Consider the following 26876-nt stretch of genomic DNA (forward strand, 5'->3'; position numbering starts at 1 on the left):
TTTGCTGAATCAGTACTGTAATTCGGATTTCCTCACTACATATTTTATGTCTTTTCTGCTCTGTCACATTGCCTGCCAGACGGAAATATTTAAATGATTGTTTGTTCATTTTTTCATTCATTCACTCGTTCCTTACATTTATTCTTTGCGCCTATTAGTACAAAGCACTAGATTGGCTGCTGCGTGATTTATGGAGGTAATAAATCAGTCTTGCTACTCAGGGGGCCAGTGTGTGAACCAGGTGGAAAATCATGCCTAATATGACAGTAATAGAAATAATTATGTAAGGTCATCATTGGAATAAGTATTTCTGGCTAAGGAATCATGGAAACCTGTATAGGGAAGGTGGTATTTTAGCTGAGTCTTAATGACTTAATGAGTGGCTGGCATTTGGGCCAAGTGAGATAGGGTGTGAATTCCAAGGAGTGGAAACGGTATGTGCAGAAGGAGGGAGAAAGTCAAGTATAAGCCATGCTCGAGAAACAGTGAATCATTCTTTTCTCTGGAGTAGAGAGTTTGAAGACAGAAAAAGATAAGGCTAAAAATTTTTTTGAAGACAGGACTAAGGTACTTACAAATTTCATGGCAGATGGAATGGGGTGATGAAAACGACAAGGGTTTTGTTGAAGCCACACGAGTTTAGGTTCCAATATAGGTTCTGCTGCTTAGAAGCTGTATGACCACCCACAACTTGTATAATTTCTCTAAAACATTCATATATCATCCATAAAATGAGGATATTTGTTAAATACGTGATACATATTTTTTGAAATAATAAAAATATTTTACCTTCAGGGTGGATGTGAAGATCAAATATCAGGATGTTTGAAAAGCAACTAGCACAAGAAGGCCCTCAGTTAAAATCACTTTCTTTCCCCATTCTGTGGTAGTCAGTGGGAACTAGGAATTCCCTAGTTTGCCGAGGGTGGTGATGTAGTGATAGTCATGTTTGAGTAAAGCCAATGTGTTGGGTGAATTAGAAGACAGAGGGAATAAGGGAAAAGACACAAAAAGTGTTTTTTGCAATACAGCACACAGGGAAATGAATGTCTCAATGAAGTTACACTCCTGGGAATATTTAATATCTGGAATGAGAAAAGAACATTGCAACACACTCTAATTATATCAAAGTAAAGTACGGAAAAAGATTACATAAAAACTAATTCCATAATATTGCTATAGGAAAAAGTCCAAATGAAACTAAACTTTGAAATATAAGACGTTTTCATGCTGAGCTCCTATTAGAAGCAGGGGCTCCAAGCCTTTTTGGTCCTCCCTTCTTTGATCTCTGGGAGAGGCCATACGGATGAAACAAAATGATCCGAACCCTCGGCACCTGGATATATTTCCACCTTTCAGGACAGCTATTCAGGAAACTCACCAGAATTACCTGAATAGGGATTCACTTCAAAGGGTGTCTTTTTAAAAAGACTCATTTAAAAGTAGGGATTTTGATCATAAGGGTGTGCCAATAGCTTACTTGACCATGATTCTACTGTCAGAAAAATCCATATGTTCAAATAGGAAAAGGCAGCTATTTGTTGAATGGTGTTGTCTTTTGAGCCACTCTCTTTGAAATGGATATGTGAAGTTTTAAAGCCACCCTCCCCATTTGCTCTTACATTCATTTTCTAAAGCCGAAGTGAGGCTTGGGAAAAACTCCTGTTTCTTCCAAACTTCTAACCATAAACATTTTTCTAAATATTTATGTATTAACTAAATATTTATGAATGTAATAAGTGAACTCTTAGTAACTGATCTTTATTGTGTACTCTTAAGTGGTAGAACACTACTTAAAACTAGGTCTTGGATAACAGAAGTGGATGGAAGAGGAAGCATGCATGACCCTTGATGTTTATGATCTAAGTGGGGGTGGGGGGGTAATATTTCTGAATGTACCACATGCCTATGAATTGGAATGATCAAACCCTACTCCCCTTTGCTTTCTTGAATCTTTCTCCTGTGAAAGTGACTGAAAGAATTCAATTACTTTTTCAGGGTTTTCAACACTAGGGTAATTGTTAATTGATAATTTCATATCTAAAAAGAATACTTTATAAACTACTGGGAGACACATTCCTTTGCTTCTATAGCCCACTGCAGTCCATAGAGGAGGTCTACATAGACCTTGCCTTCCTGGACCAAACCCCCAGACTTCCTGACTATGTGCCTGACTGTACACAGTGTGGCTGCAGTGGTTGGCTATGGACAGGCAGGAGGCCCAGCTCAATCAATCTCTAGAAAGAAGCTATAATTAAAACTTGACACTTAACATTTCCCAAGAGATCATCTGGAAAAAATCCCACCATACTTTTCAGGACTTTTTATTTGAATCTTCATCCTAACTCCAATCTTTCCAATGTATCTGCTTTCATTCATATTCTAATCTCTATATATCTCTGTACATTCTCTGCTCTAATTAAATCCTTCTCCCCTTCTAACTCCCTAACTCCTTCCAAGGAGCCTTCTGTTACTGAAAGTCTGTAATTAGCAAAATCCTCTATGATCTCATTTCTTTCCTGGACATTTCTTCCACCTTCTTGCTCTAGCTGATTGCTGGCTATCCTCTCAACTTAGCGCTGGTCTTCTACCCATACCCTAATTATCGAAGAGTCTGAAGCAGGGACTGGGTATCTTCTTAGTTCCTCACTGGCACTTCTACACAGTTTGGCTCCTGTTTCTTTCTTTTTTTTGCATTATGCGGGCCTCTCACTGTTGTGGCCTCTCCCGTTGCGGAGCACAGGCTCCGGATGCGCAGGCTCAGCGGCCATGGCTCACGGGCCCAGCCGCTCCGCGCCATGCGGGATCTTCCCGGACTGGGGCACGAACCCCTGTCCCCTGCATCGGCAGGCGGACTCTCAACCACTGCGCCACCAGGGAAGCCCTCCTGTTTCTTTTTAAAGGTGCAACTTTTTTGAAAAGTCAGGCAACAGATTAGAGACTCACTATCTTTCCTGTTAGAGTCCTTTATCTAATTCCAGGCCCTGCCCTCCCACCGGTCAGTCATAGATGATTCCAGCAACTGGCTCACTCTATGCTCTTTAATACAATTTCTCCCATTATTCTTAATGGTCTAAATATCCACCCAAGTGATCCATCCAACTTCCTGCCCTTCCAATACCTTGCCTTCCTCACTTCCAAAGATGTTTTCCTCCAACTCACTTTAGCACCATTCCCCTATCATTTCTAAAAACTGCACTACTTATGAAATTTTGATTCCAAGCATGCACTTCTCCAACTACCATTATCTATCTTTTCAGCTTTCCAAGTATACTGTGGTATCCTCACTTCAACCCTAGTCAGACAGTCAATCCATTGACCCTGGCACTTTTTTAGAGAACATAAACCCCTTATAGTTTTCCCCTTTTTCTTGCCAAGTTTAGAGTCCACAATCCCACTCTATTCATTTGGCAAAGGTCCAAATCTAGTTAAATCCACCTCTTCAACAGCGCTTCTTCTGCACACAAGTACCTGAACATGGCGCAAGAAAAACAAGCGATGACTCGTCTCTGTTTAAATTTATGACCACAAATCTCAGATGGGCTGCCCAATATTTTTACAGTACTGCCCTACTTAATTCACTTTCTCCCTTTCCTAGAATATTTTCTATCTCTGTCTTTAAACCTTAAGATCCTCATTCTCATCTAATGACCTCATTTGTTATTTCACTTAGAAAGTAGAATAATTCAGAAGAGAACTACCTCATATTCTCCAAAACCAAATCTTTCAATCTCTTTGAATCTGTACATCCATACCCTCCCTTCTTTCATATTAAAGTGAGTGAACTGGTAAAGAATAGCTAAAGCATTTTGGAAGAAGAAAAAGTAAAAGGACTTACATTCCAGATATCAATATTTATTATAGAGCTATAGTAGTTAAGAGAATGTAGGATTGGCACAAGAATAGACAAAGAGACTAATGGTGCAGAATACAGTCCAGAAACAGACCCAAACATGTATATTTACCTGATTTATGAAAAAGATGACACTGTAGTGAGGTAGAGAAAGTATGACATTGTTAATAAATAGTGTGGATCAAATGGATTTACATATGGAAAAAATATGCTTGAATCCTAACTTATACCATATTAGAAATTAATTCCAGATGAATTATAGATGTAAATAGAAAAATAAAGCTATAAAACTTAAAAAAAGGCCACTGTCATGATCATGATTTAGTCAAAGATATCTCAAATAGGACATGAAGAAAAAGATTATAAATAAGCCTACAATAAAGTTAAAACCCTCTGTTCATCAAAAAACTTAATTAAGAGAGCGACGAAGCAAGCCGCAGAATGGGAGAAGTCATTTGCAATACAAATATCTGACAAAGGAATAGAATATAAAAATAACTGCCACAAATCAATAAGGAAAAGCCAGCATCTGATGAAAAAACAGGCAAAAAAATTGAATAGATACAATGAGATATCCAAACAGTCCACAAAAATATGAAAAGATGCTCAATTTCTTTAGTAACCAAGGAAACACAAATCAAACCATTATGGTATACCAGTGCATAACAACCAGAATGACTAAAATGAAGAAGACAATGCCAAATGTCAGCAATGATGTGAAGCAAATAGAACTTTCCATACATTGCTAATGAGAGTGTATAATGGTGGAACCACTTTGGGTAACTGCTGGACAGTATCTACAAAAACTGAACATACACATCCTGATAATCCAGTAATCCCACTTTTTGATAGATACCCAAGAGAAACGTACCCCTGTATTCACCAAAAAACATTTGCAAATATGTTTACGGCAGCACTATTAATAATGGTCCAACACTGGAAACAACCCATGTCTTTCAACAGAATGGATGAATAAATTACAGTATATTTATATAAAAGAACACTATTCAGTAATTGGAATAAATGAATTATATCTACAGGCAACAACATGGATAAATTTTACAAACATAGTGTTAAGAGAAAGAAGCCAGACATGAAAAAATACCTTCTTTACAATTCCATTTATATGATGTTTGAAAACAGGCAAAATTAATCTAAGGTGTTAGAAATTGGGAGTGTGATTACCCTTGGCAAGGGGCAGGGGTTGTTTGTAAAAAGAAATTGATTTATCAAATATTCTGTTACAAATACACATTATTTGAGTTACCTTTGCATTTGTTAAAAATGATCATCATGGTATTTCAAGTGGGAAAAATGAATAACAAAATAGTAAAAACACAAAATTATTGCCCAAGATATGAATTCAGCTCAGACTGCCAATCTTTCCAACTCTAAAGTCTGCGTAAAACACATCTAAATTTTGCAAAACTCATAATTCTCTTTCTGAGGCCTTCACTATATTCTCTTTTAAGAAGAAATGATGTCATGTCTACATGTCTTTATTTGAAAAACTATTTTTAAAAAATGGTGAAAAAATTACTTTGAAATAAACCAAATGTAGGCAGCTGCTTTCTCAATCAACCTTTATATTACCAGTCTAACTTTGAACACCTACACTGTTGTTTCTTAAAGTCCAGTGTACAGAACTTCTGCATCACTACCTCTCTTGGAATCTACTGCCACAACTATTTAAAACGGGGTAACAATAGTTACTACCTCATAGAATGGTTATAAAGATTAAATGAGATAAAAATGCATTATCTTGGAACACAGTAACTGCTCAGTAGATGCTAGCATTTAATACTAACACTCAATTTATATTAGTACCATTATTAGAATAACCTGGTATGTTTGTTAAATTACTATTAATTTCTGAGCTCACCCCCAGACCACTGAAGCTGAGTCATTGGTTGGGCCTGGAAATCTGCACTTTAGCTACTACCATTTGGCTAATTCCTTCTGTGCAAATTTGAGAATCACTGTCCAGAGATTAGGGCTTACTTATTTGTTCCTCACAGTTCCAATACAGGGATCTGCACACAATGAATGCTTATTGACAGGCTGGCTTATGTCCAATATTGCCAGACTGATATGACATAAATTATTAAAGAATCTGGAATTTATTAAGATTTGTGCAGTATAAGGGAATAGATTTTTACATTTTGACTCCAGCAAAATATAAAGGGAGGATTGTTTTGTTAATAGTATCAAAAGTAGCTCCAGCTTCAATCACTTAAAACTCTTTCTTTATAAATGTGAAGATATTTGAATTCTATCATATTCCACATAACTTATTCTTTCCCTTAATATAACTCAGTCCATTTACATTTTTATTGCTTTTTTTAACTTTAGAGGATCCAGAAATCATAGATATGTACTCATGGAGAGGACAAATGACCACATTCTCTGGGCTTGCATTATGAATATTAGACCCAGAACTAGGCTTCTATAACCACTTTCTTTCTTACATCTGTGTTCATTTAAGGAAGGTTCCAGCAATTTGTCTAAAAGGAGAACTGAAAGTGCAAATGTCTTCAACTGTTTAATTCAAACAGAAATTTAAGTCAAATCACAGTAGTTATTTGAAATTTTTGTCTATAAGGCAGTTATACAACTTATTACACTGAACAGAAAATTTTAATAAGGAGAATAAATCTTCTCATGAGATGTTTGCATTGAAAAGACAGGAGGGTCAACCTTTGACAGCAAAGAAAATGGAGGATTTATTTCCACCCTCATGTCTGCTTCATGTATTAACATAAAGATTAAAGGATAAAACCTAGATATTTTATCAGTGCAAGATAATGTTTAGGAACTAAAGAAGAACTTCTTTAGTGAAAAGTCTTAAACGAATGTTCTATTGTGAAAGATAAATTCATACAATTTAGTTACACGTTTTTCAATTACTCTTGGTTATCTGAATAAATCTAAATTCTATAAATTTAGTTTAAGAAGTTGAGGGAGACTTTATGACTCATTTATTTCATAAACCAAATATAAGAGTGTTTGGATTAGACATGAAGAACTTGACCCACAGGCCATCAAATGGACTTGTTATTTTCCTGCCAACAATCTTCTCCTTTATAAATACCAAATGCCCTTGACTTTCTGATGCCACAGTTAACCTTTAAAATGACTCTGAAGTACAGTGAGTCTTCTTTACTCTCCCACTAAAGAGAGGAAAGGACTGTTTTTTTTTCTTTTCTGGCAGTGACGCTAACTTGTGACAGTTTGCTAAGCAGTAGAAATCATATATTAAGCAAAAGTCTCTGCAAGACAGAGATTACTACAAAATAGTCTTTATTTTTCCAATGGATACTGGCTACTCTTATAGGATCCAATTCCAAGAACAACTTCACTGAAGCAAGGGTCCCCTGGAACTGAAATCACAAGACTCATACACTGAAACCACTAAGGCTTTTCTTCCACCTCTGTCCAGTGGCAGCTGGACCTCTGCATCTCCTAGTTTATCTCAGTTCCACAGGCTGAATTTGGACATGCAAATCAGTTATAGTAACCTACATTCTGACAGGATAGAGTAAAAATATGAAAATGAGTGAACACCCTAAGTAGAATATTTAGCTGTTTAGCAAAGCAATGATAATACTAAAAACACTTACTTAAGCATCCTAATAATCTGCTTTTTCTTAGAGTTAATCAGAAAATTCCCAGATGTGTGAGGAGCAGCAGAAAACATCAGATGACGTTTAACTCATGCTGAGCATTTACAACTGTTATCTTCTCCCATTTTGAGAACTACCCTGGTAATTACACATTGCCTTCCTTAGTGATCCTGTCAGAGAAAATTACTTATCAAAGACCCAAATAGAGTCACATGTACACTGGTCAGATTTTACACTGCCTTTCATACGTTTCTTTGGCCCCTCTTCTCTCTGTGATTACCCGTGGCTTTGATTATTCAGTCCCAGATTTAAGAATAAACCAAGAGGGACTTCCCTGGTGGCACAGTGGTTAAGAATCCGCCTGCCAACGCAGGGGACACAGGTTTGAGCCCTGGCCCGGGAAGATCCACATGCCGCGGAGCAACTAAGCCCATGCGCCACAACTACTGAGCCTGCGCTCTACAGCCTACAAGCCACAACTACTGAAGCTCATGTGCCACAACTAATGAAGCTCACGCGCTTAGAGCCCATGCTCTGCAACAAGAGAAGCCACCCCAATGAGAAGCCCGCGCACTGCAACCAAGAGTAGCCCCTGCTCACTGCAACTAGAGAAAGCCCATGCACAGCAACAAAGACCCAACGCAGCCAAAAATAAATAAATTTATAAAAAAAAAGAAAGAAGAAGAAACCAAGAGTCCAGAAAAAATTTGGTCTGTTTTTCTTATCAATGATGGTGACTGTGAATTCTATTGTGACACCTGAAACAAAATCTGAACATGCTCAAAAGCCAAAATAGACTTAGAAAAGGAGAACACTTCTGGAGACCTCTGGTTGGTAGGTGGGAGTTTACAAGTTCCGATCTCATTTTAAAACTCTGAAGGTCCTTCACAGCAGGCTCTGAGAGTAAGAAAAATGAGACTAAACTAGTGATGAGACTTTCAAGATCATCAACAGGACATCCATTTTAATTCCCACCACAACTAAATGCATTTGATCCATTCATTCATTCACTCATTCATACATTTAGTTCCCCATATCTTCTGCAACTCCAGTAAGTTAGGAGCTGGATCATAATTAAGTGCTTAATATATCTCCGAGGAATAAATATATGAAGCAGTAACACTTACTTTCCAGTAATAAACTGACTCCTGGACGGTGTGCAAATAGGCTGGACATAGTAGTTCTCCAGTTTAACTCCTTCGGCAGCAAGCTTGTCAAGAGTGGGAGTCTTTATCTCCGATCCGTGGTAACCCACATCTCTAAATCCCTGATCATCCGCTAGGATGAAAATGAGATGGGGCTGGGAGATGGTAGTTATGCTGGGCTCTGGTCTCTCTCCAGTTTGAGGTCGCATAGCCCCTTCCTCTTCCTCCTCCAAGCCCTGGCCCCAGGACAGGTAACCGTAGGTGAGGAGGCTGAGGACCCAGAAGCCTGCCAGCACCCCCATGGCTAGCATCTTTCCGGGCCAGACCCAGGCCTGCGGAGGAAGTGGCGGCGACGGAGGTCCCGAGCAGCCCCTGGGGGCCATTCACTCTGGTCCCGGCTGAAACTCCAAGGCAGAACAACGCACCGCGCGCCGCCGCTGGCGCACACATGCACGCAGGAGGGGTAGAACCAACAGGCGGTGGAGGTGGAGGGGTCTCCGCCTGGAAAGAAGTCCGTGCTCCTCTCAGCTGTCAACACGTCCAACAACTTTAATCTTCTACACGTGGTGGCTTAGGGGATGGGACGTGTCAGAGACCAAGGAGTCGCTTTTCTCCATCAGATCGCACTTTTTCCTTCTCCTCCTCGCTCCCCAAAGTAGCTGCCACACAAAAAGTTAATGCCTCCACCCAAAAGTTCTCAAGAGAAAAAAAAAATCAAGTAAGGAATTGATAATCACCTTGGGCAGGAACTTTTCGTAGCCATAACTTTTCGCCCTCGAGGTGGAGGAGTGAGGTTCTCCCAGGGGCGCGCGCACCGTTGGTTGCGGGGTCGACCGTAGGTCCGGCAGTCCGGTCACCTGGAAAGTACTGGGAAGTGGAACCGCCGAAAAAGAGCTCTTACCCATGCAGATAACAAGCAGCATGCAGTGAACCGGCCTCCGGATCACTCTCTCCACTTTTCCAGAGCTATTTCTCTCGGTCTTCTCCGAGGCGTTTGCCAATCTCCCCGACACTCACCAGGCGGCGAAATGACAAAAACAGCCCGCTTTACTGATCTCCCTCCACCGCTGACCACCTCTTCTCCGCAGGAATTTCGAGCAGCTGTTCCTTCTCTCCGCTGCTGGAGCGCACGGGGACCGAAGTGGGTCCCTGACCCCGTGCACGCTCCACGCCAAGCCCACTTGGTCTCCGCGGGGTTGGTGGCCCGGCGGAGGCGCCGCAAGCTGCGTGCGTTTTGTCAGAGAACTTACTTAGTTTTGGCACTGGAGTTCTCTGCTGCCTCCACCCTCTTTTCTCTCCAGTGAATCACAGAACTGTATTCTCTGCTTTAGCTCCCCCAGGAAGAGGGGGAGGGGTAAAGCCGGTTTAGAGGTTCGATCTTTTTCCTTTTCGGGAGGAGGAGGGAGGAGGGAGGGGAGGTTTTGCCGGAGAGAGAGCTGCCCGCTGCTTGAGCCCTGCTGGATCCAGGGGGATCCGCCTGGGCTACCGCTTCCCTGGGTCTCGAGGACTGCCCTCCATCCTCCGGAGAGGGGGAAAACGGCGGCGGGAACGGGGAAGGGTGAAGTGGGCGCTTCTCCTCACGGGTCTGCAAATCAAGAGACCGCTCTCCCATTCCGAATGCTGTGCATGCAAACTTTTTCTAGCTTCTGGAGGGAGTGAGAGAGGAAGAGCAGGAGAAACAACAAATTGCGTAGATAACACTCCTTCCTTCCTCTTCTGGTTTTCCTTTTCTAGTCTCTCTCCTCCCCCCAATTTTTCCTACTTCTTTTATTCCCGCCTCCTTTTTTTTTTAAACAGTCCCGACTACAAGTTAAGTTGAATTCCCTTTCCCTATTGCTGGCCTTTACAGCCTGACTTCCTCATTAGCGTCTCTCTACCCGAAGATACTGAAATCGCCTTCTCCTTACATTTCCACAAACTGACCCTTAGCGTGTCTCAGCCAAGAACATGGGGAGGAAGAGGAGTTACACATCTCGCCCTCAGGAACCACGAGGCCGGTCTGCACTCCTGCAGTACAGAAACCACCATTTCCCATCTAGAAATTCGGGAAACTTTGTCCCCCTCGCGTTTTTTTATAACTATGTGTAGTAAAGCAAAAGCTTGTCCTGATTATGAAAATATGCCTGCTTTTACTAGAGTCCTGTTTTTAAATCTCTGCTCAAAGACAGGAATGGGATTTATAGTATCTGTAGGGGGAGGCAATTAATGCCAAGAGCCACCGAGACATGCTTTCTCCCCTCCCCAAATTCATTCAGTAGTTATTTATTGAGCACCTACTATATGCTGGCACATAAAATGTCAGATTCTCCCAATTGCCTAGGTATAAATCTAAGTTTCATTTAGCCATTTACTTATTTTTATCTACTTATTTTATTGAAGTATAGTTGATTTACAATGTTATATTCTGTCCTGTTGCTAAAGTTCCTGTTAAGTTTCTAAGCAAAACATTAGTCAAATGGAAATTTAACACCGTTGAAACTTGTAGTGTGCACTATGCAGTTATTTTTGCTAACATGTGTAGCCTTCTACTAGTCTGTTCTCTTCCCTGAGGCCATTCTGGTTAGTCTGTGGAGAGATGGGCAGTTTTAGAAGACCAGCTTGGAAATGTGATCTTGGCAATTCTCTGAGTTAAATCACCAAATGTGTAATGAGTGAACTGAGTATTGGGAGATTGAAAGCACTGTGAGGTAATGCTCCCAGCTCTGTGGGTCTAGCCAGGTGCTTGAGTAGAAAAGATGAAAATAAACATTCAGATCAATCCAGGTACTTTTAGTTGGGGAGGGTCAATGACATAATACAAGAAGTGTCCGTGTTGCTATACAAGAAAGAGGGCCATTTTCAGTTCACATTTCAAGCAAGAGTAAAAAAATAAACGTTAACATTTACCAAATACTTACCATGTGCTAACCATAACACTCTATGTACTGATAAACACACACACACACATATCTGTAAGTATTTATACACTGTTTTATACACTTTGCCTCCTTTCCTTCTCCACCAACCTTATAAGATATCCACCCATTCAACAAATATTTGAGGAGCTGGGCCAGTGCTGGAAGCTGGAAATATAATCGTGAACTACGTCAGGTATAGCCTCTGCTCTAGTGGAACTTACATTGTGGTAGGGAAGAAATATACTGATAAACTAATCATTCCTAAACTCTAATACCTACTATTCTGTGGTATTCTGTATAAGTATCCAGATAAGTATTCAAAAGAGAAGGAACAAAATTCCAAGACATTTTAAAACAAAGTAAGCTGACTTAGTGTGGTTAGTGGGTAAGGTGGTACAAGAAAGTAACCTTAAAACTGAGGGAGATGTTATATTGTTTATTATCCTCTTTTGCAGGAAATTTAGACTTAGAAATCTGTCTGACTTTAAAACCCATATTTTTCAAAAGCTGTTCTTCCCACAAGTGGCTTTAAGATGTTTTCCAGCCATACAGCACAGAAAGAACACAGCTGCCAGAGTCAGAGAATTCTAATCCCCACACAAGGCATGCAGACTATCCACACACAGGATGGAAAGGCAGAACTCAGCCCTAAAAAAGCCATTTCTGGAGTAACACTAAAGGAGACTAAGAACTACTTACAGTTAGTAATAAGAGCCAAGAAACAAGAATGGTCATGCCATGGTAGACCAAAGGAGATGTGACTCAAAGGGGAAAATCCATCAGCTGAGTGCCCCACCCACGGTAGGATATAGGTAAGGATTATTTCCACATACATAAGACTTGAGAATGAAATCATAGGCTGTTGAATGGCCTATGCTTTATTGTACCTATATTGATATTTTAAATACATAAACTTTGCATTTCTAATTATAGGATTGGTTTCATGCACTCTAAGCAATAGTTTTAACATTCTTATGAAATCCCAAGTTAAAGACCCTCAATAACTTATGGTTCTTTCCTGAGCTGGCATCTTGGTGTTCAGGCATCAGGTTCCCTTGTGGAATCACATCTTAGGTTTATTTTGGCTTGGATGTGGTCACATTGCAAATACACTACTCTAGTTATGGAATGATTATATAAAAATTAAAGATACTATTTGATTCAGTTAAAAAGATGAGAAAAGCAGAATTGCTTAGAGGTGAAATTAGTGTGAACCAATTATTCAGGTAAAGCTTAATCAGGAGATGGGATTGAAGCTATGCCTTAAAGTATGATGGAAATTTGGAAAGGAGGAGAAGTTAAAGGAAGGACATTTCAGATAAAAGGAAAGAGAATACCAACTGGCCAAGACACAGTTGGACTGGGAGAGTTTGGAAAATAATGTTAGAATGTTCAAGTGACACCAGATATTGAAGGACTCTGAAAAACTATGAAGGGATGGACCTTGATTCTGAGGGCATTAGGAGTGATGAGGTCCTTTAAACAGGACATAATATGATAAAATATTCTACTAAATCTTATTTAGGTTATTTCTGGGATTTGTAGAGATAGAAGCTACAAATGAATTGCTTCAGTCCATAACAGTTTGAAGAGTTGTAGTTTTACCCTGAGAAGACTAAGTCTATTGAAGTTTTTTGTTTTAGAGCAAGACGTGATGAAAAATATAAGAAATCACAGGATATTTTTAGGGAGAGATTTGAGGGAGTAAAGACTAGACTCACACAACTGCCACAATGTGTAGAATTTCTACAGCAATATATATTTTAGGATAAAGAACTATGCTATGGCTATGCCATCTGATGGGAGATGGGCATTCACTGAAAGTTTAGAAAGAAGTAAGTAATCAACTAAGAGGAACACATGGGACAAAGGAATAAGGGACACAAGATAGGACCTCCTTTGATTGGATAATGTTAAAGGAAAAAAAGGAGTAGGGTAAATTGGCAGGATGGTCACTACTAGAGAGGGGAGATCAGAATAAGGCACCACAGTGTGGCCTGGGGCTCCCCAGGGGACAGACCAAGGGTAGTAGATGGCTAGGAGTGGAGGGTGGAATGAAGGAGTGGATATGAGGAGCCTATCAGTAAATAGAGAAGCTAAGAAAAATCACAGATAAGCAGTAAAATGTGTAGTTGCACAGAATTTCTTTGAAACATTTATGTTAAGCCTCACCATAAAGATGACATTTCCTGTAGCACAGTATGCATGGACAGAATTGCCCTAGCTTACAAATTGCATACATATAAACAAGTTTTGTTTTTTGGTGTTTTTTCCCTAGTAGGATAGCATGCCTACTACACTGTTTCCTTTTCTTCTGTAGGTTATTTATTTTCAACTAAACATGTACTCAGATGCTTAAAAGATACAGCTAATTTTTAAATGCAGCTTTAAAAAAATGTGAAAATGGTCAATCTAGGGATCTACAGACTATTAAAAGATTTAAAATCCTAATTGGTGCTTGTTTGGGTTTATAAGTATATTAAGTTCTTAAAAATGAAGGCTATTACTAAGTTTAAGTTCATACACAAATTGTCTAAAACAAGTTTGTCCTAATATAGTCATCTTCACATGAATTCCATATAATAAACTCCTTATTAATCATTATTAACTCTTTTTGAGGCTATGGATCTAAGGCTACTTTGAGCCATTGTCACAAGAAACAACAGCTCGCTGAATAAGACCAAGTAGGATGGTTAAATGCCTGGTTTAGTAATTGAGATCACTTCCCCTTTTATGGAAAGTCTCTGTTGAAATAAGCTATAATAATTTATAAAGAAAACATGAGACACCAAAGTTTCAACTGTGTAAAACTGTGGTTACCCAAAAGTAGCAAGGTTTTTGACATGAGAAATTCAGAAAATCTGAAGTCTCAAAGAAGAGATCTTTCTTCCATTCTATAAACATCTTTATGTGAAAGCAGACTTTTAAACAAAATGTTTATTATGGGAAAGCATGGTAATTTCTATAATTTTAAAATCTGTTTTATTGATTAAACTGTAAATAAAATTCTATATCATTTACATAGCAATTTTCTGTTTACAGTATCAATTCCTAAGCCTGGCTGCTCAATAGAATCCTTTAGTGATTTTTTTAAAAAGGAAATTCCCAGCTCCACCCAAAACCTAAATCAAAATACCCAAAGTCTGAAAATATCTATATTAGAAAAAACTTTCCGGGTGATTCTCATGTGTGTTGAGTTTTGAGCACCACTGATTTAGAACCTAAAGCATCAAGAAGCTTTAATGCGATTGCTTAATGGATAAGGTTGGTGCCATCTACCAAATATAATATGGGAAACACAGCGGAAAAATAGGTGGATAAGTCTAGAGTCAGCACATCTGAGGACTGAGCACCTAGTTCCTGTAAGATGGCAGGAAGAAGCACAGTTGGGATATGGCTAAACCACCAGGATCTAGAAAAGAAGGGAGAGGCATTAAAGTCTAAGGGGGTGATTATGTGGGACAGCAGTCTGTGCAGGCATTGGTGGATTCAGAAACACTCAAAGGGAAGACCAGCAGGAAGAGCTAAGTTTGGAATCCAGCTCCTCCATAGATGTCTTTGGGTAAAATTCCTGTTACTATCCCTGTGGCATGGACCAAAGGTGTAGGGTGCTGACCTCCTGATATTGATGTGGTGTGGTGTCTGGTCTCAATGGGGCTAGACAGATGTGAAATCCAAAGTCAAGGCTCACCAGTAAGAGTAAGTGCTTGATCAGATATCCAGGGAAGTAGCATATTCCTGATTATGGACTTTATGAATCTATAACAATCATATGAATTTAAGAATATAAGAATCAAGTGAATCAAAGAATAAAAATTGTATGAAATTTATAAGATATTCAGTAGTAAAATAAATAGAAGTTAGTGACTGGAGAAAAAGAATGAGGGAGGAATGAATGATTATACCCAGTTTCTGGCTTGGAGAAATTGAATGAATAGTGGTACCATTTATAATGGTAGGAGTCATGAAAGCACTAGCAGGTTTGGGAGTAGGCAGCAAATAATTACTTTAATGTTGTTGAATTTGAGGTCTGTGAGCCATCTCAATGAAGGAGTGCAATAGTTAGGTGGATATATGGGTCTGGACCTCAGGGAATAGGGCAGAACAGAAAATTTCATCCACACCTAGAGTGGGTAAAATTTCCCAGAGAAAGGTGGAAAATGGGAGTGAGAAAGGGCCTAGGACAGAACTATTTAAGGATAGGGAAGATAAAATGGGGCCCACAAGGAGACTAAGAAGTAGCAAGAGAAATATAACGGCAAAAGGGGGCGACATTTATTGAACATTACTTAATAATGGCATGGTGCCAGCACTATATGAAGCGGTTTTTCATGAACCGTCTCAGTGCTCTTCACAACCATACTTTACTTATACAGGTGTTATTATTTTATAACAAAGTGGGGAGCAAGAGAAGGACATCAAAGAGAATAGTATATCAAATAGCCAAGAACCAGAGAACCAGCACACCAGGAAGTGGGAGAGGTCAATAGAGTCAAGAGTAAAGAGGACAGTGAGATAAAGAACACAGTAGGTGTTAGTTCATTGGGATAAGTTCTCTGCGAATAGCTTACTAAAGCTTATTTCTCATCTGTGTTTACCAACATTGACAATGATAAAGCTCTAAAGTTTTGAAGTATTGATAACAAAGTAGGTTGAAAAATAAAACAAGGTTTTAGTCCAAAATCTATAAAGAAAAACCCTAATAATCATCAAATAATATAAATGTTAGAATAAACTAGATGAGACGTGTGGAGTCCTTACAAAGAAAAGTATATATTTATATTGGAAGATGAAAAAATTTGAATAAATGGTTTTGAATAAACTTTCTTCAAAACGAAGTACCAAATATTGTAAAGATAGTTAAAAGCATGCATCTAGCGCCATTCTGCCCATTTGCTAGCTAATAAGTTACTTATCTTCTCTTTGCCTCATTTTTCTCATTTGTAAAATGGGGATAGTAACAGTACCTAATGGATAGTGTGGCATATTACTTAGCTGTTGCCAAACAGTGCTGCTTAACAAACCACTCCAAAACTCAATGGCTAAAAACAACAATAATTTAGTCTTACAGGTCTGTGCATCTGCTGGACCAGCTCTGCTCCAAGTGTTTCCCATCTCCTGCGTTCAGTGGGATAGACGCAGGTTCTTCTCATGGCAATGGCTGAAGCACAGAGAGCAAGCCCAGCCAAGCAAGCACATACCAACACTCAGCTTATCTCCTCATGCGCCATTGGCCAATGCAAATCTTAAGACCAAGCCCAGAGTCAAGGGGTAGAAAATACACCCTTCCCAGGATTAGGCCAGGACAAAGCTGTGGATACAGGAAGAGTTGAAGAAATAGGGCCAATAATTAAATAGACCAAAGTTGTTTTCTTTTTTTCAAAGTTGTTTTGAGAATTAAATGAGTTAATATTTGAAAAGCACATAGAACAATGCTTGGTCCATTGTAAGCATTATTAATGTTTGTTTTAATTTGCTATTACTATGATAATTATTCCTAAATTATAAATTATTCCTAAGTTTAATGAGTTTAATGTCATTGAGTCAAAACCTCTATCTGATGATAATTCAGAACTCAACATAAGGTAATCTCAAGAAGAAGAGTTATAGGAAGGCCCCAGCCTTACCAGGTAGTAGAACATATTATTGTACAACAATAATTAAACACTGATTAATTAAAGAAAGAAGAGGCCAAAAATGGATTTGATGTTATAGGAAAACATATATGAAAATAAACTTTTCAAAATGAAAGGTTAAAGACAGTGATGAACATAATACTTGGATAATTATGTAACCATACTAAAAAAAATGAATAATTAGCACACACCAAGAGAAAAACATATCTAGTTGAAGTTGGAGAGCTTAAAAAAATTTAAATGAAGGAAACTCCAACAGAAAATTTCATTGACTATATGTCAGGTATATGGGGAAACTTTTATTTTCAGTTTTTAAATGATACAGAAATTTCAATGGTAAATGACTGATTATGAAATACTTTTAACAGACTATTACATCAGAAGTTTTAATAAAGGTGCCAAGATTCAAGCTGTGATTTTCCAAAGAGGTATACCAGAACAAGATACCAGTTTTCAAAGGAGATTATTAAAAACAAGTTTGACAACTCTTAAAATTCTCACCCATGCCAAGGCAACAAAGGGTCAGAGTGTGTGGAGATTAGAAAGGATTTGTGAAGACATATTTTTATAAAGTTGTTGGTGTGCCCTGAGAACACCTAAACCTGCCTCTAAACCTGCCTACATGGGTCCAAGGTGGGAGATACTGACTCTGAGGTCCTGTGGTCTGGTACCTGGTTGTTGCTTGAGACACATCAGGACAGGGTGTCAATGAACCAAAGGAAGAGAGGGGTTTACAGGGGCTGGCCAGCTCTCCCAGAGTTTGGTGGGGCAAAGGATGCTCGAGTGTTCCCTGGAAACCAGATGTGGGCCACATGTGAAAGGAAGCAGGCCTGGAATTGTCTCAGGTCCTGTTCAGGAAGGTCTCCTGCAGGCTCAGGCAGACTTCCATAAAGAGAATCAAGTGGTAGCTCTCCATTCTGAGGGGCTGACTCTTTAGAATATGCCTAGAGACGCCTGTTCCCATGTCAAGGGAATTGCAGATAAGACACTGTGGGGGGCCCACATGAAGAAAAGTCACCCTGAGCACCTGCTAGGCCCAGATGCATCAGAGGCATCATTCAAGAACCTACTTGACTCACCTACCTGTTCTCCCTCCCTGCACACCGATCCTAGAGGAGTAGAAGTTGAAGTTAACAAGCTAGAGAAGGAGAACTGGAAATACAAGGCAGGGAACAGGGAACTGGAAAAATACTCTAGGTTTCCAGGCTGAAGTAGTACTGATCTGGGGAACAGACAGAAGATTTGCTTTAAATGAAGCTCAGAGTTTTCCTAATTATATATGATTGGGGATCCTAATTCTGAATTAAGATCAGGTTCTGTGATGTACCACGACCACAGATTATTTGTTATTTGTGAGTGAGTCTAGAAGTCTGAGGGCAAGAGACATTAGGCCCACAGAATTTAAAGAAACACTGAGAAATAAAAACAAAGTTGTTAGAATCTGCTGGTTGTGCTTGTTCAACGTAATAGATATACAATTTTAACTGTGTGAAAATTAATTTACAAAGCTAAACCCTAAAAGGAAAATAAGCTGGTAAAATACTTCTAGTACTATAGCAAGAAAAGAGATCATATGTTTTCCATATAAAGAGTTCATTCGAATTTATAAGAAAAATATCCTGACCACCAATAATTAGTATGTAAAGAAGTTGGGCAATTAATGCAAATAGAAATGGATCAAAAGAAAGTAAAAACATTTATCTTATTTGTAATGAAAGGAATATAAAGTGAAGCAAATTATCATATTTTTTTTTTTTTTTTTTTTTTTTTTTTTGCGGTACGCGGGCCTCTCACTGTTGTGGCCTCTCCCGTTGCAGAGCACAGGCTCCGGACGCGCAGGCTCAGCGGCCATGGCTCATGGGCCCAGCCGTTCCGCGGCATGTGGGATCTTCCCGGACCGGGGCACAAACCTGTGTCCCCTGCATCGGCAGGCGGACTCTCAACCACTGCGCCACCAGGGAAGCCCTATCATACATTTTTATACCTATTAAGTTAGTAAAAAGAATGGTATATGATATATAATATTAGTAAGATTGGCGTGAAATTGGTACTCCTCTGAGAGCATTGGTTTGATATATCCTTTAAGCATAATACGTATCACAATATCGTATCACAAACGATACAGATATCTCAACATATTAGCTCAGTAACAGCATTCTTTGATACTATCCTAAGGAAATAATTCAGTGGAATAAAAAAGGTATATTGATGCAAACGGTCATGGGAGCACTATTTATATATAATGCAAGGGAGTGAAAACAGTTTAACGGGACACAGCGAGAAGGAAAGCCTCAGAGCTGTGAATCAGATGTGGTTTCATGGTCATATTCTTCCTTCTGTCTCTTTGTGATTTGGGGCAATTCACTTAACTTTTCTGAGCCTCAGTGACGTCAGGTAAAAATAAAGAGTGAGAAGAATTCTAGCCCTAAAATTATACCCTCTGTTTCTTTTTTTTATTCCTTTTCTCTCTCCTTAATAAAAGTACGGGCTTTCTAGGCCTTAAGCCTGTTAGATACCAGCTAAATTGATAAGGTCAGAGAGGTTTCAAAACAGAAGCCAGCGAAGAATTTATGTATTTTCAAAAAATACTATATCATCTTCTCACAGTGAAATTACATATAGGTATTCATTGTAGGTTCACATATCTTGTTTTATTAAAAAATATCCTCAAATTTTGTAAATATGGTACTTCTTTCCTTACTTGAAAAATAAAGTACATTTGAAGACTAGATTCAAGTTTAGTTCTGTTGTCCACCATGGTGCTATCTCTTTGAGTTTCAGTTTTCAGCTGTGAAGAAAGAAAATAATAACTTCCCCATCCACTTTTACAGCGTGGTTCTAAGAACCAAATTGAGATGATAAACATAAAAGTGTTTTGAAACTATCAAGCACCATATTGGTCTTTCATCTCTCCCCAGTTTCCTTAATTTTTCTGACTTCAGAAAACGCTTTGCCTCTGGGGTCTCCTGAACAAATGAATGACTCTGTGCCCATCTGAAAAGAGTGGGTGGAACTCTAAACCTAAGCCAGTGGTTGTGGAAAGAGTCTGGTTAACTTTCCACATAAAAATAAGAGTTATGGATACTAAGAAGTCCACAACCAGCCAAGATCAACCCATAGTGAAAGATCATTACAGAATCACAGCTTTCTAGTATAAGGTAAACATCCTGGCTAGGCCCACCCCTAACATTACAGAGCTGGTGTCAAGATTGAAAATGGAGGCCTATGTGCCATATATCTAAATATTTAATAGTTATGTCAAGCTAATAAATTGTTAAACAAAATAGGTTCTACCCTCCTATCTACAATGAATTCCTCTGGTTGGCTTCCGTTTGAAATCTCTGACTTCATCAATTTAGCTCATATCTAACTTGTTTCTGCCCTAGAAATCCTGCATTCTCCTATTATAGGACGAGCAAAGGAATATACATGGGAAACAAAGATATCATTTGAGAGCTGGAATGTATATTTACCTTCAAAATGATCTGGAAGTCTATCAAGATTAGAATTCCTGGACTTGTCAGAGTTCCCTGTCATTAGTTGGTGGTTTGAGTGGTCCTAAGTTCATGTTCATGCCTTTCTTTTCCTGTCCCTGCTCCTGCACCAGAAGGCCTTTAGATTCTTAGTGTGCAGACACTCTAGACCACAGGACCAAACTGTCCATATCCCCATAAACGGTTGTGTTCTCTCCTTGATCCAGGGAGCATACTATAGGTGTGTGGTCCACCCTCAGGAGAACAGACCTGCAAAAGGGATCTTTGCATGGAATTTTTGGGTCCCAAATGTGATCTAAAAGGGGGTATGTGGACTCTGTGTAGGCTTCCTGCCCTCTGGGAAGGAACAGAACTGAAGGAGGGCTGGAGAGTAGGCCCTTTACAGGATGGGAACTGGGGCAGGTGCTCCTCTTGCCCAGGTCTACAGTACTCTTTCTGGCTTTTTGATTTATCAGCCTCTTTAACTGCCCAATCTCTTTCTTACTTCCACTTTAACCACCCTTAGGCTCAGTTTCACTTTGGGCCTCCTAATCCCTCAAAGTGGGAAATCTTTGCTCATGCCCTACTTCTACTTTCATTCCTACCAAATATATTTTTGTTATAGTTCTTTCAGTGGATGATCATTTCCTTTCTTAACATGTGTAGGCAGGCCCCTCTCCTATTTATTCCTTCACTCAGCTCACATCCTCTCAATCAATTCAAATCAATTTCAAAAATATGCTTGTTTTATGTCTTTGTTTTTTCCTTCCTCCTGCTTTGCCATTTGTTAAACTATCCCCTATCAAGGGTCCACTATAATTGTCAGTCATTGGAGATACATACAACAGAGCATAAGACAGGCACGGTCCATGCTTTCATGGAGATTGCAGTTTACTGGTAGAATAAATAATGGCTGATTAGCTACAATTGTGATAAGTGCTTTGAAGGTGATATATCTAGTTCTATGAGAGTCTAAAACAGGGGTCCTAGTCTATATGGGAGAAACCATATGCCAACTTTAGGTAAACAGCTCTATTTATTTTCTTTACTTTGGCTTCCGTGCTGCTGAGTATTGCTTGATTTCATGCTATTCAGTCTCAGGGGAGTTTTTCTTGCTGTTTAGTTATCCTTTTAATGATTTTGAAGGTTCTCTCCCACAGCTTTTGAAGACTAAAATGTAATCAATGTAAAGTAGGCTGTGATGTAATTGTCACCTACATGTGGTAATCTCATGCCAGAAGGATACAGACAAATTTAACAGAGAAAAGGTGACAGATGTAGGTTTTCCCCTTCATATTGGAGCCTAGATACTCTCAGCTTCTATCTACACCTGCATAAAATATCTCTTAAGAATAATCATATCTATATACCTTGATTCATTTCTCACTGCTTGACCTTTTATTACTATGCACATTATAAGGAAAAGAGAAAGCAGTTACCTTCACTAGCAAATGCAGCCTGTCTGGCTACTGAAAATATAATAATAAATTCAAAATAATAAACTAGCATTCTTATTTTTTTGATCATTTTCTTATAGTTTTGGTTAGTGTAAACTACTCACACATAAATTGCTAATCTGCTAATGCTTGGATGAAATAATACAATAGAGCTGGAGTTTCTGAACCTAGAATGCTGAGAATGTATCCTGAATCCATGTTAATATTACTGACACCATAAAACTAGGATGAGCTGTTAAGTTTTAGGTTTACCTCTGAAACTGCTTCTTCTAAAACTGTACAAACTATGGATGCTACCAGAGAAGAGGACGACTGGAAGAAGACCCCTAGGGTTTCTAAATGCTATGATCTGAATGAATCACCCCAAAATGCATTTGTTGAAATCCTAACCTCTCAAAGGTGATGGTAGTAGTAGGTGGGGCTTTTGGGAGGTGCTTAAGCCACGAGGGTGGAAATTTCACGGGGAGTAGTACCTTATAAAAGAGGCTCCAGAGAGATCCCTAGCTGCTTCCACCATGTAAGGACATAGCAAGGAGGCACTGGATAGGAACCAAGAAGAGAGGCTTCACCAGAACACAACTATGCTGGCACTTTGATCTTGGACTCTTGGCCTTCAGAACTGTGAGGAATAAATTTATGTTACTTTTAAGCTACCCAGTCTGTGGTATTTCGTTATGGCAGCCCAAATGGACTAAGACACTAAGTAATGAAAAGGAGTTGGTGTCCATTTTTGTTCCACATATAACTTAAAACATCAAGATCCTATGTCATTATAAGGAAATCCAACTTAGTACTGATCTTTCCATTATAACCACTTTAATGCCTTCTTGAATTTCAAATATCAAAAATTTCATTTTCCCCTAATATTTGTGATGTCGTGAGTTTTTTTTTAGGCTCACCCTCCTGTGCAGACTGGTCATAAATTCTTCCCTTCTCTGTATGCTGCCCTTTGCAAAGCTTCTCCTATCAAGAGGAGGAATCAATATTCCCCTCCTTGAATCTGAGCTTGACTATGTGACTTCCTTTGTCCAATGGGACCCAAGTACACTTAAGGTAAACAGAGGCTTAAAAAGTGTTTGTACCTGGGGACTTGCCTTTCCTTTTTCTGTTTTTCAGAACCTTGAGATCTCTGTGATAGAAACCAGAACTAGCCTACTGGAGGATGGGAAACTGCATGAAGCAGAGACGAATTGTCTCTTGTTCCAGAGATGAAGCCCAGTAGACCTAACTAGTTATGAATGACGCCATCCAAAATCATCATCCCCAGCTGAGTTACCTTCTGACCATAGCGAAGAACTGCCCAGCTTACTCAGAGAATCATGAGCAAATAAAGTGGCTGTTACTTTAAGCTACTCAGTTTGGGTGTTGTTTGCTATATAGCAAGTCACACTGCCAAACAACCCTGTAGTTAATTTGCTTCTGCCTGTACCCAGGCCATGATACAAGGCCTGACAATAAAGGGCCATATTCGATGGATGCTCCTCCTAAAACAGCAGCATGCTGAAGTGAGAGTGGAAAGACCAACAAGGACTGATTCCAGGGACCAAAGTGAGGAGGAAATGAATTGAATGGCTTCTTAGAAAAGAGATGCAAACTAGAGGGAAAAAGTCACCTGGGAATAAAAGTTATGAACGTAATGGACATGGTAGAAAGTCTATTCTGACCTTAACTTTTGTCATATAATAAAAAGGCCTTTTTTGAAAGAAATTCCTTCAATATTATGCATACAGAGTTTCAACATATTTCAGGCACATATCAGTAAATATTTGTGGAAGAGAAGTAAATTCAATGGATATTTTTCCATTAGGATATTTCAAGATTAATAATAGCATACTGTCCAGTGCTATCCACTTTTAAAAAATACTTGATGTCAGATTTTTGGGGCTTAAGAAACATAACGATATCCTAGTGATATCTTTCTTTAAGAGAATACAAATTATTATTATTATTATTTTTTTGCCCCAGAGAACATTAATTGGGCATCAAGAATGAGATGATTTTGTGAAAGCATTGTGCATAGTACCTGGCAGGATGTGATATTTTCACCATAACTCTTTTACTGAATGGCTTACTAGTCCTAGGCACTTTCTTCACACTGTGTGTGTATTAACATATTTAATCCTTGCATCAGCCTTATGAATGGGTAGTGTCTTTACCTCCATTTTAGAATTAAGGAAACTAAGACAGAGGTAAGTTAAGTAACTAGCTACACAGCTAATATATTGGAACAGAGATTCGATTTGGTCTCCCAACCCACCTCTCTAAAACTAACAATTTTGTTTAGTACTTTTATATTTCAGGAATTTCACTAAGGTTTTACCAGTGAGTCAAGTTTTTTAACGCTCATAACATCCTCTGAGGTACTGTCGCCATTTGCATTTTATAGTAGGTGCTCAAAATGTGCTAGTTTTGTGTCCCTCCTTTCTCTTTTTCTCCCCTTTTCCCATTTCTGCCCTCTCAGCTCCTGGTTCTACAGTGACTGGAAGAGGACCTGTCTCCCAACGCACCCAACTTTCTCTGCATAGTCTCACCTGAGGTGCCAGGTGCCGTTCTTTCTTCTGCTTCATTTAGTCTGCTGTTGAACCCTGGTAGTGTATTTTTCGGTTCAGTTATTGTATGCTTCAGCTCTGTAACTTCTGTTTGGTACTTTCTTATATTTTCTGTCTCTTTGTTGAAGTTCCCACAGTTCATCCATTTTTCTACCAAGTTCAGGGAGCATCTTTATGACCATTATGTTGAACTCTTTATCAGGTAAATTACGTACCTCATTTCATAAGGTTTTACCGAGGTTTTTATCTGTTCTTTCATTTGGAACACATTCCTCTGTTTCCTCATTTTGCTCAACTCTCTGTTTCTATGTATCAGATGAAAGAGCTACCTCTCCCAGTTTTGAAGAAGTAGCCTTGTGTAGAAGATGAAACTTACTGTTCAACCTTGCCCCAGCTCTTGGTTGTCTCTGGAACCTTTGTGATTGTCCAAGCAGGCTATTTTATTTTTAATAGCTCCCAGTTGTTGAGGGTGTGCCCAGACCTGTCAGTTTCCCAAGGGGAAGAAGCTTAGCACATTATTTCAGACTAACTGGAAGCCAGATTCTCAGGCAGCAGCTTTTAAAGTATGAAAATATATATAGTAATGTGGGACCACAATGGTAAATTCTGCTGACCTCCAGAGCAGGGGATCTGGAGGTACCTCTTGGGTGACAGTTGCAAAAATTGACGTTCCACGATTGTGTAAGCTCCCATCTGGGAGATACCAGCCAGCTGGAGTGAGGTAGAGGAACAGCACAAACTGAGAACATCTTCCTAGCCTCTAGATGTGGGGCAAACCTAAAGCCTGCCCCTCAGGCTGAAGCTCCAGGATGAGAAAATAGGCCTCTTTCACAGAAAGACTGTGGAGGAGTTTCAGTCTGTGGTCCGTGCAGTGCCCTGGAGGCGGTAGCCTGGCAAGAACTGTTTCTCCAATTGTTACAGTCCCCTGGGACCCAGGAATGCAAGTCCCACTGGCCCCCCAGAGCCGGGCGATGAAGGGGCATCCCCTGGGCAGCAGCTGCAAAAACTGGGGCACCAGACACGTGTAAGAGTTTCCTCCAGAAGATCCTGACGCTCTGGGGCAGAGGAAGAGTGTGAAGACAGCGCCCACCCTCTGAGTCTCAGGGGAGGTTGACCATCAGCCCTTAGATGTGTGTTGAATTAGGAGCCTGCCCTTCAGGCTGCAGCTCTGATGGAAAGCCGATAGGCTCCTTTCACGGAAAAACTGAGCTGCCGGCTCTGTTGCCTCTTGCTGTGCCCTGAGAGTGGTAGCAGCTTAAGGGCTCTTTCTCCCTTGGTTATAGTCCCGTGGGACCCACCAGCATAACCCGCCTGGTCACCGGAGACAAGTGATGTAGAGGTGTCCCCTGGCAGCAGCTGCAAAAATCAGGCTACCAGACAGGGGGATGAACTCCTTCCCGGAAAAGGCCGGTGAGCTGGAGGGGGGTGGGGGGGGAGCACAGCTATGGTGGCGGCCGGCCTCCGTTACCCGAGAGGACCTTCAGAGCCTCTAGAAGAGTGCCAGTCAGAAGCCTGCCCCTCAGGCCAAAGCTCCAGGACAAGAAAACAGGCCTCCTTCTCAGAAAAGCTGTAAGTTTGCTTCAGTCCGTGGTCCTCTGTGCAGCACCCTGAGGATGGTAGTCAGCTGAGAACTCTCTCACGGATCGTTACTGTCTTGTGGGTCCCAGGGACGCAAGGCCCCCTGGACGCCAGAGGCAGGTGATGAAGCGGTGTCCCCTAAACTGCAGCCGCAAAATCCAGGGCACCAGACGTGTGTAAAAGCTCTCCTTCGGGAGCTACTGGCGCTGTGGAGGGCGGTAGAGTGAAGATGGCGCCCACCGACAGGAAAAATGGCGCCAGGCGGCGTAGGTAAGGTGGAGGGGGAACACGAAAAGGTCACCTGCCAGCACCTCTGTCCCCAGAGAGTAACCTGACAGGCCCTGCCCCTCTTGCAGAAGCTTTAAGTGTAGCAACTAAATCTCCTTCATCTATAGTCTCAGCACTTTTCAAACTGCTGCTTCTGCGCTGGGACCTGGGGCGAATGGGTCTGTGCGTGCGCCTTTAAGAACAGTTTCTGGTTCGCCACAGCTCCTCGGATTTCTGGATGTGACCCCGCTGGTTTTCAAAGACGTTTTAGGGGCTCCCTCTCTCAAGTTCAGGTCTTTAAAAGCTGGGGGGGCCCGATGTGGGGTGTGAACCCTTCACCTCTCAGGAAGAAGTTCTGAATTCCGCTCTGCGGTCGAGGCGTGCTCAGGGCATGTTTA

At 40.1% G+C, this 26876-nt stretch overlaps 1 protein-coding gene across 2 annotated transcripts in view; it reads right to left on the reverse strand.

Moving 5' to 3' along the window:
• Positions 1–25363, reverse strand: part of ARSJ (arylsulfatase family member J) — an 89193-nt gene extending 63830 nt beyond the window's left edge. Inside the window, exons 1-3 of one of the 2 annotated variants that reach the window (XM_060148636.1) lie at positions 24616–25363; positions 9639–10267; positions 8604–9478 (exon numbers count right to left, since the gene is read on the reverse strand). In XM_060148636.1, the coding sequence (XP_060004619.1) occupies positions 8604–9004 (401 nt within the window). In that variant the 5' untranslated portion in view covers positions 9005–9478; positions 9639–10267; positions 24616–25363. Of the gene's footprint in view, positions 1–8603; positions 9479–9638; positions 10268–24615 lie in introns of those variants that run through there. The other variant, XR_009540403.1, reaches the window with a different exon arrangement.
• Between the last annotated feature and the right edge of the window lie 1513 nt (positions 25364–26876).

This window comes from Lagenorhynchus albirostris, chromosome 4 (assembly GCF_949774975.1).
Source record: "Lagenorhynchus albirostris chromosome 4, mLagAlb1.1, whole genome shotgun sequence".
Lineage (NCBI taxonomy): Eukaryota > Metazoa > Chordata > Mammalia > Artiodactyla > Delphinidae > Lagenorhynchus > Lagenorhynchus albirostris.